Genomic DNA, 14,419 nt, shown 5'->3' with positions numbered 1-14,419 from the left:
AACTAATAGAATAGTCATTTTTGATGATAAAATAATTGTTTATTTGGTGTGTTTTTTTTTTTTAAATAATAACCTTCAAGGTGCCAACTTGACGCCTGTCAAATTTCCAAAGGCACTTGAACGCGTCTGGAAATGCTTTCACTGTGGCTCGCTGTCCACCTGGCAAACTTTCTCTCTCTCTCTCTGCCCGCGTTTGCGCTGCAGGAAGCTGTTGAGCCCGATTGTTGCTGCTCCGACTTCCTCTTTTGCGCGTGAACCATTTCCTGTATAACACGATGTGGGCTGCCGGCGGCGCGAAACGCTCCAAACGGTCATTGTTGGCCGGAAATATCCCTCATCCCTCCGGAGACACGTTTGCCCCCTTTGAAAAGCGCTTTCAGATTTCACTTTTACTGCCACCAAACAAATCCAATTGCTTCCTCATCCTTTTCCACGTTGGTGGCTTTATTTAATTGAATTTTTTATACCTCAATTTTTTTTTTGTCATGACAATAGTTTGAGAGAAGTTCTTATTTAATTTGTTAAAATGAGAAGATTAGAACGCGAAAGAAATGTGAAGCAATAAAAAAGTGAATGTTGAGAGAAACCTTTTGGTTTGATCCAAAATCAACTTTTCAATATTGACCTTTTCGTAGTCGAGTAGCGCTTGATGGAAATTTGTGGCGTGTGAGCGGTGCTGTGACTTGAAGAGTGCGTTGGTTTACCCGGCCGGCGTGCTCTCTGCCAGACCTCAGTCGCCGCTCTGACTGACGCACAATCAAGCACACGTGCACTTTTCCTCCTGCGTGTATTTCCAGCCTGATGCCTTTAAAATTGTCGTTGTGACAAGTCACAAGTACGCGACACATGCATGTTGGCACATTATACTCAAGTACACATCAACCTTTCAGTCCTGTTAACTCATTTGCTCCCCAAAAACATATAAATATGTTCTATTTTAAATAGTACCATGCTCCCAAAGACGTATTTACACGTTTTTTTATGCTCACGCATAAAGAAGGCTTTAATGCAGCATCTGAACTGAAGAGAATGCTTGAAGCAATGGTAGTTATTACAAAAAAACGGCCAGTAGGTGGCAGCAGAGTATAAGAGATCAACCAGGGCCATGTTGCAAAACACGTTTTAAGAGCAATAGAACACAATATTGTGTGGGCCTTGCGAAATCAATCAAAAATCGAGTGAAACAGCCAGGAGCGAAGGAGCACTATATAAATACAGATGACTTGACTACTCTAGTTTTTTGTCCAGCGAAAAATGTGTTGATGAAATATTTTTGTTGAGTATAGTTGACGAAATTAACACAAGTGTGCACTCGCGGCAAACAACGGGACCCTCTAAAGTGGCTATCCAAGGGGAAGATACGTTTTCAGGGCGTCGGCATGGCTAGCTAGCTAGCTACGTAACGCGTCACATTTGCACCACGTGACAAGGCGAAGGATGCTCAAGTTTTGACGTCGTGGGGGAGTGGCCACTTATGCCGGGACTCCACAGTGGGTCACGCCCCCAAAAATCAAGACAAACTTTTCAATCTCAATCATTTACTTCGAGATACATGCGGGATTTATTTGACTCGATGTCACATGACATCCTTTTGTTTTGTGGCCATTTGTACTCGGCGACCGTTTCCATGACGACCAGGCAGCTCAAAGCGTTTTTTGCGCTTCATGTCCAGACATGTGCGCACACTTTTGGCGTTGCTGCCGCCAGGAAGGCGGGTTGGAATGCGCCGCGCGGCACGAGGAGGAGAAGGAAGAAAAAAAAGCAGATTGGAGAAGGAATCAGATTTAAAAAAAAAAAAAAAAAAGAACTGATAAGAAGCAGAATTGCTCGCTCGCTCGCCCGCTCACCAAAACAATCAACAAAAACTTTTTGCAGTCAACTGAGATGTCAACTTGTGGAATAGGAAACATCATCTGTGAAAAGTTTGTTTTGGAATGGATCTATAAATAGCACAAGTTGGGTCACATGTCCGCGTGCTGATAGAGGAAGAATGCGTCACCTCCCCCGAGACGGGACCACTCGCTGATAACATCGTTCAACTCCTCCTGCGCCGCATGATGACGTCATCAAAACTCACAATCAAGGACAAGATTAGCGCAGATAAACACCGATAATAATATTCAAGGAATTGAAAAGTACTTGGACTACATAGTGGACTCAACAAGCAACTGAAAAATACTTTTTGGAGTCTTTGGATCAATCTTTCAAGATGCACAGAATATTGTGTTGCAGTAGCGCTGTCACGATTGAATATTTTTACAATCGATTGATCTAGCGACTATTTCATCGACTAATCTGATTTTAATTTAGCATTAAAGTGTATTACAAAAAAAAACATCTCATTAATCATGTCTTAATGAGGATTAATCACACTATTGTTTTTGACCTATTAATTTGATCAGCGATTATTTGTCAATTAATCGATGAATTTTGACGTATCTAATAAGAGCCAAACGTGTCAACACTGTTTTGCCTCTAATGTTTTGTTGTTGTTTTTGCGATTGCAGCGGCGGGTCAGAACCCGGACCACGTCCTGCAGGGCACGGGCGCGAAAGCGAAAGCGGAGGCCCGGCGGCCCGGCGACGACTCCACCGTGGCCCCGGAGGACGCCGCTCGCTTCCTCAGCTGCTACTGCTCCGGACACTGTCCCGAAGACGCCACCAACAACACCTGCCAGTAAGGAAGATGTTTCAAGACAAGAATCCGGTTTTGCATGCGAGGTGACTGTTGATTGTTGTTCCTCAGAACCAACGGTCAGTGCTTCGCCATCATCGAGGAGGACGAGCACGGCGAGGCCATCCTCACCTCGGGATGCATGAAGTATGAAGGCTCGCACTTCCAGTGCAAGGTACACGTGTAACGATACCGGCAATATCATCACGTCGCGATATGAAAACTGCTGCAATTAGGGATGGGGACCTTTCACATCTGAACCCATCCTGTTACAACACTCGCTACCTGAGAATCCATGTCGGAACTCAACGGTATTCATTTTCACTATTTTTGTAAATAAATAATCATGTAAAATTTCAAACAAATGAGCCAGAGAGGAATAAAAAAAAAATAATGTATAACATTGTACAATTATCGAAGTATAACTAATACACATAAATTAATATTACTAAAATAATTAACAACAATTAATTTTGTTGGTGCACACACTGTTGGCTTTTTTTTTTTTTTGTAGTGCAGTTTAATTTTCACAAAGCATGTTTTGGTCCTATGTTTAAAATTCACGCTAATATAGTTAGGAATTGTTTGTGATTTTTTTTTTTTTTTTTTAACAATATTGTGACCTTTTTATATCACCAACCTCTAACAATATGGTGATAATTATCATTTGGTGACCTTCATATCGCGATAATATCATATCATATGATGTTTTCTTTCGATCGGCAGGACTCGCCCAACGCTCAGACCAGGCGGACCATCGAGTGCTGCGCTAGCGACTTCTGCAACCGAGACCTGCAGCCCACGCTGCCCCCGCAGGCTCCTTCAGGTACTGCTCGTCGTGTTGCGTGCGTCCCGCCGCCTCCTCGGCCGATCGATGGTCGTCTTCATCCGTCGGCCTCCATCTTGTTTTCCAGAAGGCAGCCCCCACTGGTTGGCCTTCCTCATCTCCATGACCGTGTGCTGCTGCACGCTCGTTGGCGTCACCGTCGTCTGCTACTACAGGTACCCGCATCAAAACGTCACATCAAAGCAAACACATCACAAATGTTGACTTGTGGAAATTTGAAGGGTTTTTTAGACTAAAAAAAGAAATTGTCTTCTTTCATTGATTAAAAACGTAAAAAAAGATTAAAAATAATAATAATAAAATCAAAACAATAAAATAAACATTAAAATAATAATATTATTTTTTAATTGGGGTTTTTTGGCGCAATATTAAAAAAAACAAAAACAATGGGAGCGAAGTCATCTTATGGCTGCTGCTAGATGACGTCACTTCTGTGTGACACACTTTCAAACGTCCTTATTCCGGTTAATATCAAAATAAATCGACATCAAATCACGTTTAAAATCATCCCCAAAGGCTCATGCATGAAATTAATGACCAAAGACCGAAACAAAGGACATTTTTTCTCTAATTAGAGTTAATTTTAGTTAGTTTTTGTTTTTTAAAAAGCATTTTCATTCATTTCATTAACAAAAAGTTTTAATTTCAGGTTTTTTTTTGTGTTAGTTTTAGTAAAAAAAACAAACACCTTTGTTGACACACAGGCCCAAATGTGACAAGTTCCTCAGTCACGTGACCATGACTGGAACGCGTGTGGCGTTTTTGTTTTGTGCTGGTGTCCATATTATTAGGTACAAGTGGCAGAGCGAGCGTCAGCGTTACCACAAGGACGTGGAACAGGAAGTGTTCATCCCTGTGGGGGAGTCCCTCAAAGACCTCATCCACCAATCCCAGAGTTCTGGCAGCGGCTCGGGGCTCCCCCTGTTGGTACGAGCGTGACACTGCGCCAAGCAATCCTTGCAATCCAATCAAAGGAACTTGTTTGTTTATTTGTGTCATTTCAACCCAAAAGGTTCAGCGAACCATCGCCAAGCAGATCCAGATGGTGCGGCAGATCGGCAAAGGTCGTTACGGCGAGGTGTGGCTGGGCCGCTGGCGAGGCGAGAAGGTGGCCGTCAAGGTCTTCTTCACCCGGGAGGAGGCCAGCTGGTTCCGCGAGACCGAAATCTACCAGACCGTCCTCATGAGACACGACAACATCCTCGGTACGTACGCGCTCGCGCGCATGAAACGGGATGGATGACCTTTGACCCTTTCAGTATTTAGGCTGCATTCCGGGAAGGTGGGAAAATAATCTCAATTTGGGGAAATTATACAGTCAGTCACAGTCGCCAGTGTTATGTTCCAAAAAGTACCTACGATAATTGAAATCCACGTTAATTTAAAAAAAAAAAACCCTGAAAATTAGAGAGATTTTTACTTTATTATAAATGCTTTTTCTTTCATCATATATTCTTTTTTTCCATTTATATTCATTTTTTTCCCATTAAAAGTATGTTGTTGTTTTTTTAATTATTACAGTACAGTTTTTTCGTTTAGGTTTATTATGCTTTCTTTCATCCCTTTTTTTTTTTTTTATTTATTAAAAAGAAAATCCTGTTAATTAAATATATTTTTTTTGTTTGTTTTTTCATTTTGGTATGATTTAGTTTATTATGAATGATTTTTCATTCATCATTTGTTTTTGTTTTTTTCATTTACAGTCATTTTTTTCCATTAAAATGTTTTATTTTTGATGTGTTTTTAATTGTACTTGTGATACAAGATCTGGTGCGAGTTTTTTTACTCTTAAATATTGCCCCAAATTCTGAATTTATAAGTGGCCCTAATACGCTGTCGTACGAAAGAGATTTTCAGTTTCCATTTTTCCAGAAGCATCTCGGTCCACTCTGGGGGGCGGGGAAAAAAAGTCCCCATTTGACGTGTGATTTTGCGTTCAGGGTTCATCGCGGCGGACATCAAGGGCACGGGCGCCTTGACGCAGTTCTTCCTGATCAGCGACTACCACGAGAACGGCTCGCTGCACGACTTCCTGCGGACGGCCACGCTGGACACGCCGGCGCTCCTGCGTCTGGCCTACTCGGCCGCCTGCGGCCTGTGCCACCTGCACACGCAGATCTACGGCACGCAGGGCAAGCCCGCCATCGCCCACCGCGACCTCAAGAGCAAGAACATCCTGATCAAGAAGAACGCCACCTGCTGCATCGCCGACCTGGGCCTGGCCGTCAAGTTCAACAGGTCGCGCGCCAGGACGAGCCGACGCTCGCTCGCTCGCTCGCTTCAATCCGCCGCCGTCTGACCCGCTCTCTTGTTTTTGCTTTGCCCTTGCCGTTACCGTAGCGACACCAACGAGGTGGACATCCCCCTGAGTTCGCGCATGGGCACGCGGCGCTACATGGCGCCCGAAGTTCTGGACGAGAGCCTGAAGAAGAACCAGTTCCAGGCCTACCTGATGGCCGACATGTACAGCTACGGATTGGTCGTCTGGGAGATGGCCAGACGCTGCGCCAGCGGAGGTAACCGCGCCCGTGCGAACCGCTCGCCAGGTAGTTGCTTGAAAGGGGCTCTGGATCTTCATCCGGCCTAGCTGCAAGTCGTGTGCAGAAAAAGAAATCAATCAAAGTCTTCATTGGCTATAATAAAAATCTAAATAATCGATACATTGCAAAAAATCTGAAGTCTGTTGATGAGTCACGCGTGCGTGCAGGTATGGTGGAGGAGTACCAGCTGCCGTATTACGACACGGTGCCGTCGGACCCGTCGTACGAGGAGATGTTGGAGGTGGTGTGCGTCAAGGGCCTGCGCCCGACCGTGTCCAATCGATGGAACGGCGACGAGGTGAGAGCGCCGCCTCCTGGTGACCACGCGCAGGTGCGCCTGCCTCTGAACATTGTGCTCATTTTTTTTTTCTTTTTTTTTTTTTAAGTGTCTGCGCGCCATGCTGAAGCTGATGTGCGAGTGCTGGTCGGCAAGCCCCGCCTCCCGCCTCACCATCCTGCGGGTGAAGAAGACGCTGGCCAAGATGGTCAAGTCGCAGGACATCAAAATCTGAACCGACGGCTCAAGTCCGGCGCCCGCTCGCTCACTCGCTCATCCTCCGGTGACGCTTTCTGTGAAAGCAACGCAGGCCACTTCCTGTCCCCCGTTGAGCAACTTCCTGTCCTCTTCCAAAAAAATATTTGAACTTTCTGGATTTCCGTTGAAAATGTCTCAACGGCAGGGAGACCACCGAGTCATCGCCATGGAGACGTGAACCGTCCTGTTTGTTTTGTTTTGTTTTGTTTTGTTCTCATTGGTGGAGACCGACCTCAGTGGGCGGAGCCGATGAGGCAGGAAACGTAACTATTTATTTATAACAAAACGCTACTCTCGTGTACGCCAACGTAAAAAATAATTTTAGATGTGATGGACAACAATGTTAGCAAATACGCTAATTTAGCATTAGCATTAGCTGGCTTGGAAGCTAATAAGGGGCAAGTTCTCAAGCGCGCTCAACTTGAATGCTGCTTTCAAGATGCGATCGGAAGCTCAGAGTGTTGCTCATCGGGTTATTCCGAGTGCTCACTAGCCCCTCCAACTGGCGACACATGAAAACAGTTCATGCACGAGTTGACGATTGATTTGGAACACGGCCTGTGCTAGCAAATCAATGAGCAACACACACGCACCTCTCATGTTCGGGCATCAAAATACACGCAATGTTAAATGTATTCGAGAGCTCAAGCTTAGCAATATTAACACCCCCTTTAAAAAAAACAAAAAAAACAATCGGGTTTCCCTTTTTCTTTTTTTCTTTTTTCTCCCCGGCTTAAAGAAAATGGGGTTTCCTAAAAAGTTAGTCATTTTTTGCAAGATTTAAGCTAGCTAGATGTAAGCTAGCTTCTCGGATCATAACCAACAGCATTTTAAACTTTTTTTTTTTTGGTTAGAAATCATCCCAACAAATAAAATGTACATAATGCTTAAAACCAATTCATTAAAAAAAACGTTTTAAACATTATGATGATAACATTAGCAAAAGTTATGCTGTTGTTATTATTAGTAAGAGTGCTAACTCAAATTAGCTTTTGCTCGCGTTTGGTAGCAAAGCTAGCTAGTTGAGGCTGTCAAGATTGGGGATGAACAATGTGGCTTGAAAAAAAAATTCACAAATTACACCCCGCCCTAATTTGCTTGTGGGTTATTATTATTATTATTTTTAAGATAATTCACATTATTATTAAAGTTGCACAATAACGTGACCAAATGCTTCTCAGCCTCTTAAAGGAGAATCGCATCTTTTTTCTTTTTTTTTTTCTTTCTTCCCCCTTCCCAGAATGTTATGTTTCCAACACAAGTTCTGATGAATAATGCATTTGTGGACTAAGAATGAAAATATTTCATCAACGCCAGGGGGCGGCCATGATGGGCGATGTCGTCATCCTCCAGAAGTGACATCAGAACTGCGCTCGTGCTTGTGCCCCATTTTGAGTCAGGCTGGTTTGTTTGGGGGGGGGGGGGGGGGGGGGGGGGGGGGGGGGGGATGCTTAGGAAAATGGAGGATGGTGTCAAGGCCGGCGTCAGCGGCCCAGGTAAGTGTGCATACGCATCACACCTGGCTCACGAGCTGCGGTTTAATTAAATTAACAGCATCAGATAATTTTTTTTTATTTTTTTTTACGAATATCCACATTTAAAATGTAGCAAGTTTTGACAACTCCTGTTTAGTTCCCCTTTGTTATATATATATATATATATATATTTTTTTTTTTTTTTTTTTTTATTGAAAATTATCCTGACAAAGTGCGTAATCATTCCAGCCAATTAATGGCCCAGCCTGAAAACAAACCAACCAGTCACGTTAGTTGTCTCAATAATTTTATACGATAACGAGCTAATGGCTAACTTGTTTTTATTTGCTAGCAGGGGCAGCAAGCTTTGGCCTTTTGGCTCCTCCCACTGAGCTTTCATACGTCCAATCAGACTCTTGTCAATGTTTTTGTCGTCATTGTTTTTATTAATTTAACACTTTCTTCAGCAGGAACGTCAACATGAAGTTTGTTAGCTCTTGGAGGCGAATATGTAAAAATATTTGGGTCAAATGATTCAATTCAGACTGAGCGAATATTCATGTTGAGAACCTGACAAAAATGAAGTCACTTTGGGTGAACGGTTGACTTCCTCGTGCTAAGCTAGGCTAACGACGTTTTGTTTGTTTTTTTACTGGACGTGTGATTGTTCAATGTCTAGCGTGCGTGTCCCTTTAAAATATGTTCAATGTGTGTCGTCTGCGTGACTTTATTTTTTAAGATGTTTTTCCTCTTCTAATATGCAAGAAGCCTTGCAAGGCGTATAGAAATGTTTGTGTTCTTTTGTGCCTTATTGAGTTGACCAAGGAAACAAAACAAAAAAGTGTATACAGTCTGTCCAATGTAACAATTTTAAGTAAATAACCTTATTTTTAGTACTCAACTGCTGTGTTTTTCACTTCAACGAGCAAATTCATATTTTACACTTTTTGCCAAAGTACTTGACGTAACTGAAAATCTGATGTTGTACATTGACTACTGAAAACAAGACTTTTTGGTGAAACCCTCCCAAAATTTATTTGGTTACAACGCCTCCTGCTGGACATTTACATGCAACGCATAACTCAAAGCAAAAGTGCCATCACGGCGGCGTGGTGCATTATGGGTAGGCCGGTTAGACGACCAAGCCTTCAGAGTGGGACTCAACCACTGACCTGTATAAATGACTGGAGAGCGGATAGCCCATCGCTCTGGTGCAAGCCGTTCAAGTCAACAGGGCGGCCATCTTGTTACTCCCACCTTGCAAGCAGTCGGTACGTGCTGCTTTGAAGACCCCCTTTTTCTTTTATTGCTCAGTTCCTTAGATATTAATTTATATTATATACTATATTAGATTTGGCAGAGGCATCTTTTGGTGAATTATTCTTTTAAACCAAAAAAAAACATTTCTTCCTCCATAAAATGTCTTAAGTTCTTTTATGTTTAACACAATAGTATCGGCTATCCAGTCGTGTGTTTTTAGATCAGTGGATTCAACGGAGGGCGCTTTCAAATGCTGGAAAGTTTTTTTTTTGTTTTTTTTTAATCCATCCATCCATTTCCTGAACAACTATTACAGCTCCAATAGTTGTCATATCACTCATTATGGACAAGTTGGAGACACTTAAGGCACAAAAACCGTAAATTACCCCCAAAAATATTCACGAAAAATCCAAAACACAATTTCTCATTTCTTGCACCTGCCCAATAATAAACATCATCTGCCTTATATCAAGTATTTAGAATGTTACAAGTGAGCCGACAACAAATTGAGGTTGGAAACAAAAGTTTTTTTTATTGAACATCCGCGACGCGCCTACTTGTCCTCGCGCTTGTTGAAGCAATAGGTGAGGCAACACTTTCCGCAGTAATGGCGGTCAAAGTGGCTGGCCATGAAGACGCCGGCGCCGCACTCGTCCGCTGGGCACTCACGCCGCAGACGGTGGATCTTGCCGTTCTCGTCCACCTGCCGGGAAAACCACAAAAAAAAACCCCGTCAGTCGAGAGGGCGAGCATCAGGCGTCAGGTGAGGAAACGTCTCCAGCTTACCTTGTAGTATTTGAGCACGGCCAGCTTGACCTTCTTGCGCTTGTGTTTGTTCTTCTTGGGGGTGGTGTACGACTTCTTCTTCCTCTTCTTGGCGCCGCCGCGCAGCCTCAGCACCAAGTGCAGGGTCGACTCCTGAAAAACGTACAAGAGTCACATTGACACATTTACATTCAAACGGATCAGGATTCAAAAATTATATTTCGTTTAGAAAATCTTAAATGTATATACAACAAAAGTTACATGCTTGTACACTTTTTTTTCCCCCCCATGTCTAACCTTTCATAATTTCATTTGCTGATTTCAGTTACATTTATGCACAATTTTACCCACGTTTTATTCTACTTTAACATTTAATTCCATTAATTTTAATTAATAAACAATTAACCAATGAATTAACTTTTACTCTAATAAAAAAAAAACATTAATTAATGAACATTCCATGACCATTTCACCAACTATCTACATTTCACTTCCTGTAATGCCACGTAACGTTCCTAACTTTGCTGCAATTTGTTAACTCTACAAAAGGTTACAGGATGTTCTTTCACATCATGAAACGGAGCGCAGCGTGATTAATGTGAAGCTCTTTTCTATTGTTTTTCATGCAGCTTCACGTTAGAATTGTTGACAATAATTTTTTTTTTTTGGCCACCTTCTGGATGTTGTAGTCCGACAGAGTGCGTCCGTCTTCCAGCTGCTTGCCCGCGAAGATCAGCCTCTGCTGGTCAGGAGGAATTCCTGCATGCAAAAATCCAAATTTTCAATTTTGGGGCTTATATGAAACTAACATTGATCCGTGCTGTTTTGCGGTAAAAATGAAGACAAATCACTTTTTTGTACTTTCACTCGCACCTTCGCCCAGCATCAAATTGGCACTACTTCCGGTCACTGATGTCACGTTTGTCTCTTCATTTAAGGCAACTAAATTTAGAATAAATAAAAAAAAAGAGCGTTGGAACCAACTTACCCTCCTTATCTTGGATTTTAGCCTTGACATTTTCGATCGTGTCTGACGGCTCAACCTGGACAAGAGATCAAGCAAGTAAAAAGCGTTGCACGAAGGCAATTTTTGCATCTACGTAACCGTCAACTTTAAAAGCAACATGTCAACTTGTGTCACTTTTTGCTAGCTGCACGTGTTTACAATGTTCGGCTAATAGCCAACATTTGCATTGGTAAACATGCTCCAAAACCTTCTCAACTCGACTCTGCCTGGCATTAAAAAAAAAAAAATGAGAGCCGCTAAACACTAAAAACGATCGAGTAATGATATTTCCATGTGTTCCATGTGTCGACATTTTTGAGAGTGGCGTTAAAACGTGGACGCCGCCTGGCTCGCTCACCTCGAGGGTTATAGTCTTCCCCGTGAGGGTTTTGACGAAAATCTGCATCCTGGCGCCCAAATCCACCTAAACGAGACAAACACAAGACGAGTTTACGCCCGCTGGCGTGCGTGCTTGTGAAACGTTGCAATTTGCGGAGAATATTGGATTAAATCGGGAGCGCCATGTTCCTTTCGGCTCACCTCAAATGGCGGAGCAGCAGAAAAGAGGGCCTTCAGCGCCTCGTGCGGGGTTTTCTAACGCACTTTACACGGGCTGGGTGCCCACTGCGATGCCTGATCAAAAAACGTCCCCCAAGTTTGTACTTAATTATTGTTTTACACGTTTATGTGGAGAGGATGTTTATTTGTTGAAATGTGTAATTTCATAAGTGTTCATCGATTTTTTAGAGGGACCTTTACGCTTTAAAGGTAAGAGCGTAGAAACGCTGGCAGTTTAGTCTTCCTCAATGTTGGCACGGGACGTTTTGGAACGAAAGAAAAACGTCCACAAAAAACAAATACGTCCTTATTTTCAAGACAACAGGGACGATACATAAAATCCAAACGTATGCAGCGATTCAAATATTTTACGTGACCTTTAGGAACATGAGAAAGTTGAGAAAACAATGCCTGCACACTGTCCAACCGGGAGCGTAGTTTGATTTTGACAAATCATGAACGGCAGATGAACAGCAGGTGGCGCCAAAATTCATACTGTCATTATGCTGCATTCGAGGATGGTCGGAAGTCGGATAAATCCGAGTTTGTTTTTCCCAGATCCGACCTGAAAGCGTTCGAGGCAAAAGTAAACAATCAAAATGGCGGATAGTGATAAATTGTTTTTTATTTTTGTCCTCAAAACATATTTTGACCTCCAAAAAAACTTAGCTTTTTGCAATTTTACTTCATTTATTGTTTTAATCTTATTTCATAAGCATTCCATACAGTTAAGTAGTTGACCGCATAATATCATGCAGGGAGATAGCGGCAATACTGTCACGTAAATTGCATCAGGTGAAGTTATGGCGAATATTTATTAATGAAGAAAGATATCCAGTTTATACTCGAGTAAATTGTGTTTTGCTATTCAGTGACGCATCCTCGAATACAGCGGAAATCGGACTTTTCCGAGTTCAAACCAGTAAGTGTGTACGGGAATGCCCCCTTGAACTCGGAAATTCCACTTGCGAGGTCGGAAGAAAAAAAAGGACACTTTTTTTTTTTAAACCTCTCACACACGCACACAAGGCAGTGAGCAAAATGTAGCATTTAGCAGCTAACAGACACTGCTAGCATCTAGACAGTGAGCATAAAGTAGCATTTAGCAACTGACCGATGGAGATAATGTTACATTTTACAGCCTCAGATAATGTTACACAAATGTTTTGAATTTGTGATGACGAATTGAAAGTTACGTGATAAATGTTAAGACATGACACAGCACAATGACATAGTGGAAATGTGCTTTGTCATGCTGCTGCTAGCCTGCTACGCTGACTTACTAATCAATAATCTTCAATGCAGCCAAGCCATTGTGAGTCAGCATCAATATCACCTTTGTACTTTTTTCTTTTTTTTTTAAATATATGTATATATTGAACTAGATTTTTATGCTTTCCACTAAAAAAGTCAATGTAATGTAATCTGCTTTGATGCTTTTGTTTGTTTGTTTGTTTGTTTGTTTGTTTGTTTGTTTTGCAATGTCAATTTGATTTCCAGGGCGGTAGAGAGACTGGTCGGCGGTAAACTTTTTTGTTTCCAATCTTCTGGTGTTTGCTCAGAGTGTGTGTTTCGTCCACTGTGGTGATGACACAACGACTTCTCTGCATGTATTGGGTAACTTATCTGGCTGCTTGCACTACTTGCTAAAGCGCTAAATGTTGCACTATGTTAACGGAAACTGGAAAGCTACATGATTGTCACCTGCTGCTTGGTAACTCTTAGCCACTAAATGCTACATGATATCAAAAAACAAAACAACGACTTGCTAATTGCGTCTACCATCTGCCAAATGTTACACTAAGTCCACCTGCTAGTCGCTAACTGTCTGTTAGCTGCTAAATGCTACACGATGTTGCCATTTCCCCTTTTTGTGTGTGTGTGTGTGTGTGTCACCTGCATGTCAAAAGAGTGCGTTTGTATGAAGTAAATAGTGTGAAGCGTTGCTAAGCGACCGGGCGCTATCCGAGCAGCTGCCGTCATCGTGTGACTCCATTGGGCCAGACTAAACATAACTTTTGTGTGTCATCCCGTGACAACTGCCACACACAAACATGCATGGTCAACCATATTTAGTTTGGAAATCAAGCAGCAGTTTCGAAGATGCAGATAAATTATGTTGTTGTGTGTCATGAAGCTGAGTTGAGGAATTTTGTCTTTGTCTTGCCCAAAATTGGAATTCATATTGATTTTGGGAAGTCACCGGATTGATGAGAAGGCCCAAATGTGATGACTTGAATTTCTATTTTCATATTTTTTTGAGGGGTGAGCTGTCCGACAGTCCCGCCTGCATCCTGACTCAAATCAGGATTCGTTGGATTGGAATAACTTTTGGATGGAAAGTCATACAAGTCTTCCGATGGTATCATATATCGGCCGGGTCGTCCTCCTTCATGTTATTCCGAGCAGTCGTATGTGCTTTCAGCCATGCGTGCTTGAAATAGTTCCGGTCAGGATGACGTGTAACTTTAGAGTCCAAACTCAAGTCCAACTCTCGTCAGTCCCGTTTGCGTTTCTTTTGCGAAAGAAGGCAGCGAGATCCCGAGCGAGTTTCGAGATCGTGCAAAAAGCTGTAGACCCGCTTAATGCACACATTTCTCAAAATAATATCATTTAGACTCTTTGTATGACTGTGGCATAATTGGACTGCATTTATTGATGTCCATACACCAACATGCAACACCTTAATATTCAATTTTATTAACATGAGATTTGACTTCAATCGCTGTATGTTTACTTATTTCATTATTGATACAACAA

The 14,419-nt window shown here is 42.3% G+C and overlaps 2 protein-coding genes across 3 annotated transcripts in view; one reads left to right on the top strand and one right to left on the bottom strand.

Annotated features, from left to right (window-relative positions):
• Positions 1-6,713, top strand: part of LOC144001138 (bone morphogenetic protein receptor type-1A-like) — a 30,434-nt gene extending 23,721 nt beyond the window's left edge. Inside the window, exons 4-13 of one of the 2 annotated variants that reach the window (XM_077495188.1) lie at positions 2,508-2,676; positions 2,746-2,848; positions 3,400-3,499; positions 3,591-3,675; positions 4,312-4,447; positions 4,533-4,725; positions 5,461-5,758; positions 5,861-6,036; positions 6,228-6,358; positions 6,447-6,713. In XM_077495188.1, coding sequence (XP_077351314.1) covers positions 2,508-2,676; positions 2,746-2,848; positions 3,400-3,499; positions 3,591-3,675; positions 4,312-4,447; positions 4,533-4,725; positions 5,461-5,758; positions 5,861-6,036; positions 6,228-6,358; positions 6,447-6,572 — 1,517 coding nt within the window. In that variant the 3' untranslated portion in view covers positions 6,573-6,713. Of the gene's footprint in view, positions 1-2,507; positions 2,677-2,745; positions 2,849-3,399; positions 3,500-3,587; positions 3,676-4,311; positions 4,448-4,532; positions 4,726-5,460; positions 5,759-5,860; positions 6,037-6,227; positions 6,359-6,446 lie in introns of both variants that reach the window. The other variant, XM_077495187.1, reaches the window with a different exon arrangement.
• Positions 6,714-9,836: 3,123 nt separating this feature from the next.
• rps27a (ribosomal protein S27a) lies at positions 9,837-11,702 on the bottom strand. Its single transcript, XM_077496068.1, has 6 exons — positions 11,642-11,702; positions 11,460-11,525; positions 11,084-11,138; positions 10,769-10,854; positions 10,117-10,248; positions 9,837-10,033 (listed from the first exon to the last, which is right to left on the bottom strand). The coding sequence occupies exons 2-6, from the start codon at positions 11,505-11,507 to the stop codon at positions 9,884-9,886; spliced, it is 471 nt and encodes a 156-aa protein (XP_077352194.1). The 5' UTR covers positions 11,508-11,525; positions 11,642-11,702; the 3' UTR covers positions 9,837-9,883.
• Between the last annotated feature and the right edge of the window lie 2,717 nt (positions 11,703-14,419).

The sequence above is a fragment of the Festucalex cinctus genome, chromosome 14 (assembly GCF_051991245.1).
Source record: "Festucalex cinctus isolate MCC-2025b chromosome 14, RoL_Fcin_1.0, whole genome shotgun sequence".
NCBI lineage: Eukaryota > Metazoa > Chordata > Actinopteri > Syngnathiformes > Syngnathidae > Festucalex > Festucalex cinctus.
This window is presented reverse-complemented; position numbering and strand designations above follow the sequence as displayed.

Coding starts and splice junctions, on each gene's coding strand:
- rps27a (XM_077496068.1), bottom strand. CDS start 11,507: ATGCAGATTTTCGTCAAAACCCTCACGGGGAAGACTATAACCCTCGAG. Junction 10,855..11,083: donor TAAAATCCAAGATAAGGAGG/GTAAGTTGGTTC, acceptor TTTTGCATGCAG/GAATTCCTCCTGACCAGCAG. Junction 10,034..10,116: donor CCGTGCTCAAATACTACAAG/GTAAGCTGGAGA, acceptor TTTTCCCGGCAG/GTGGACGAGAACGGCAAGAT.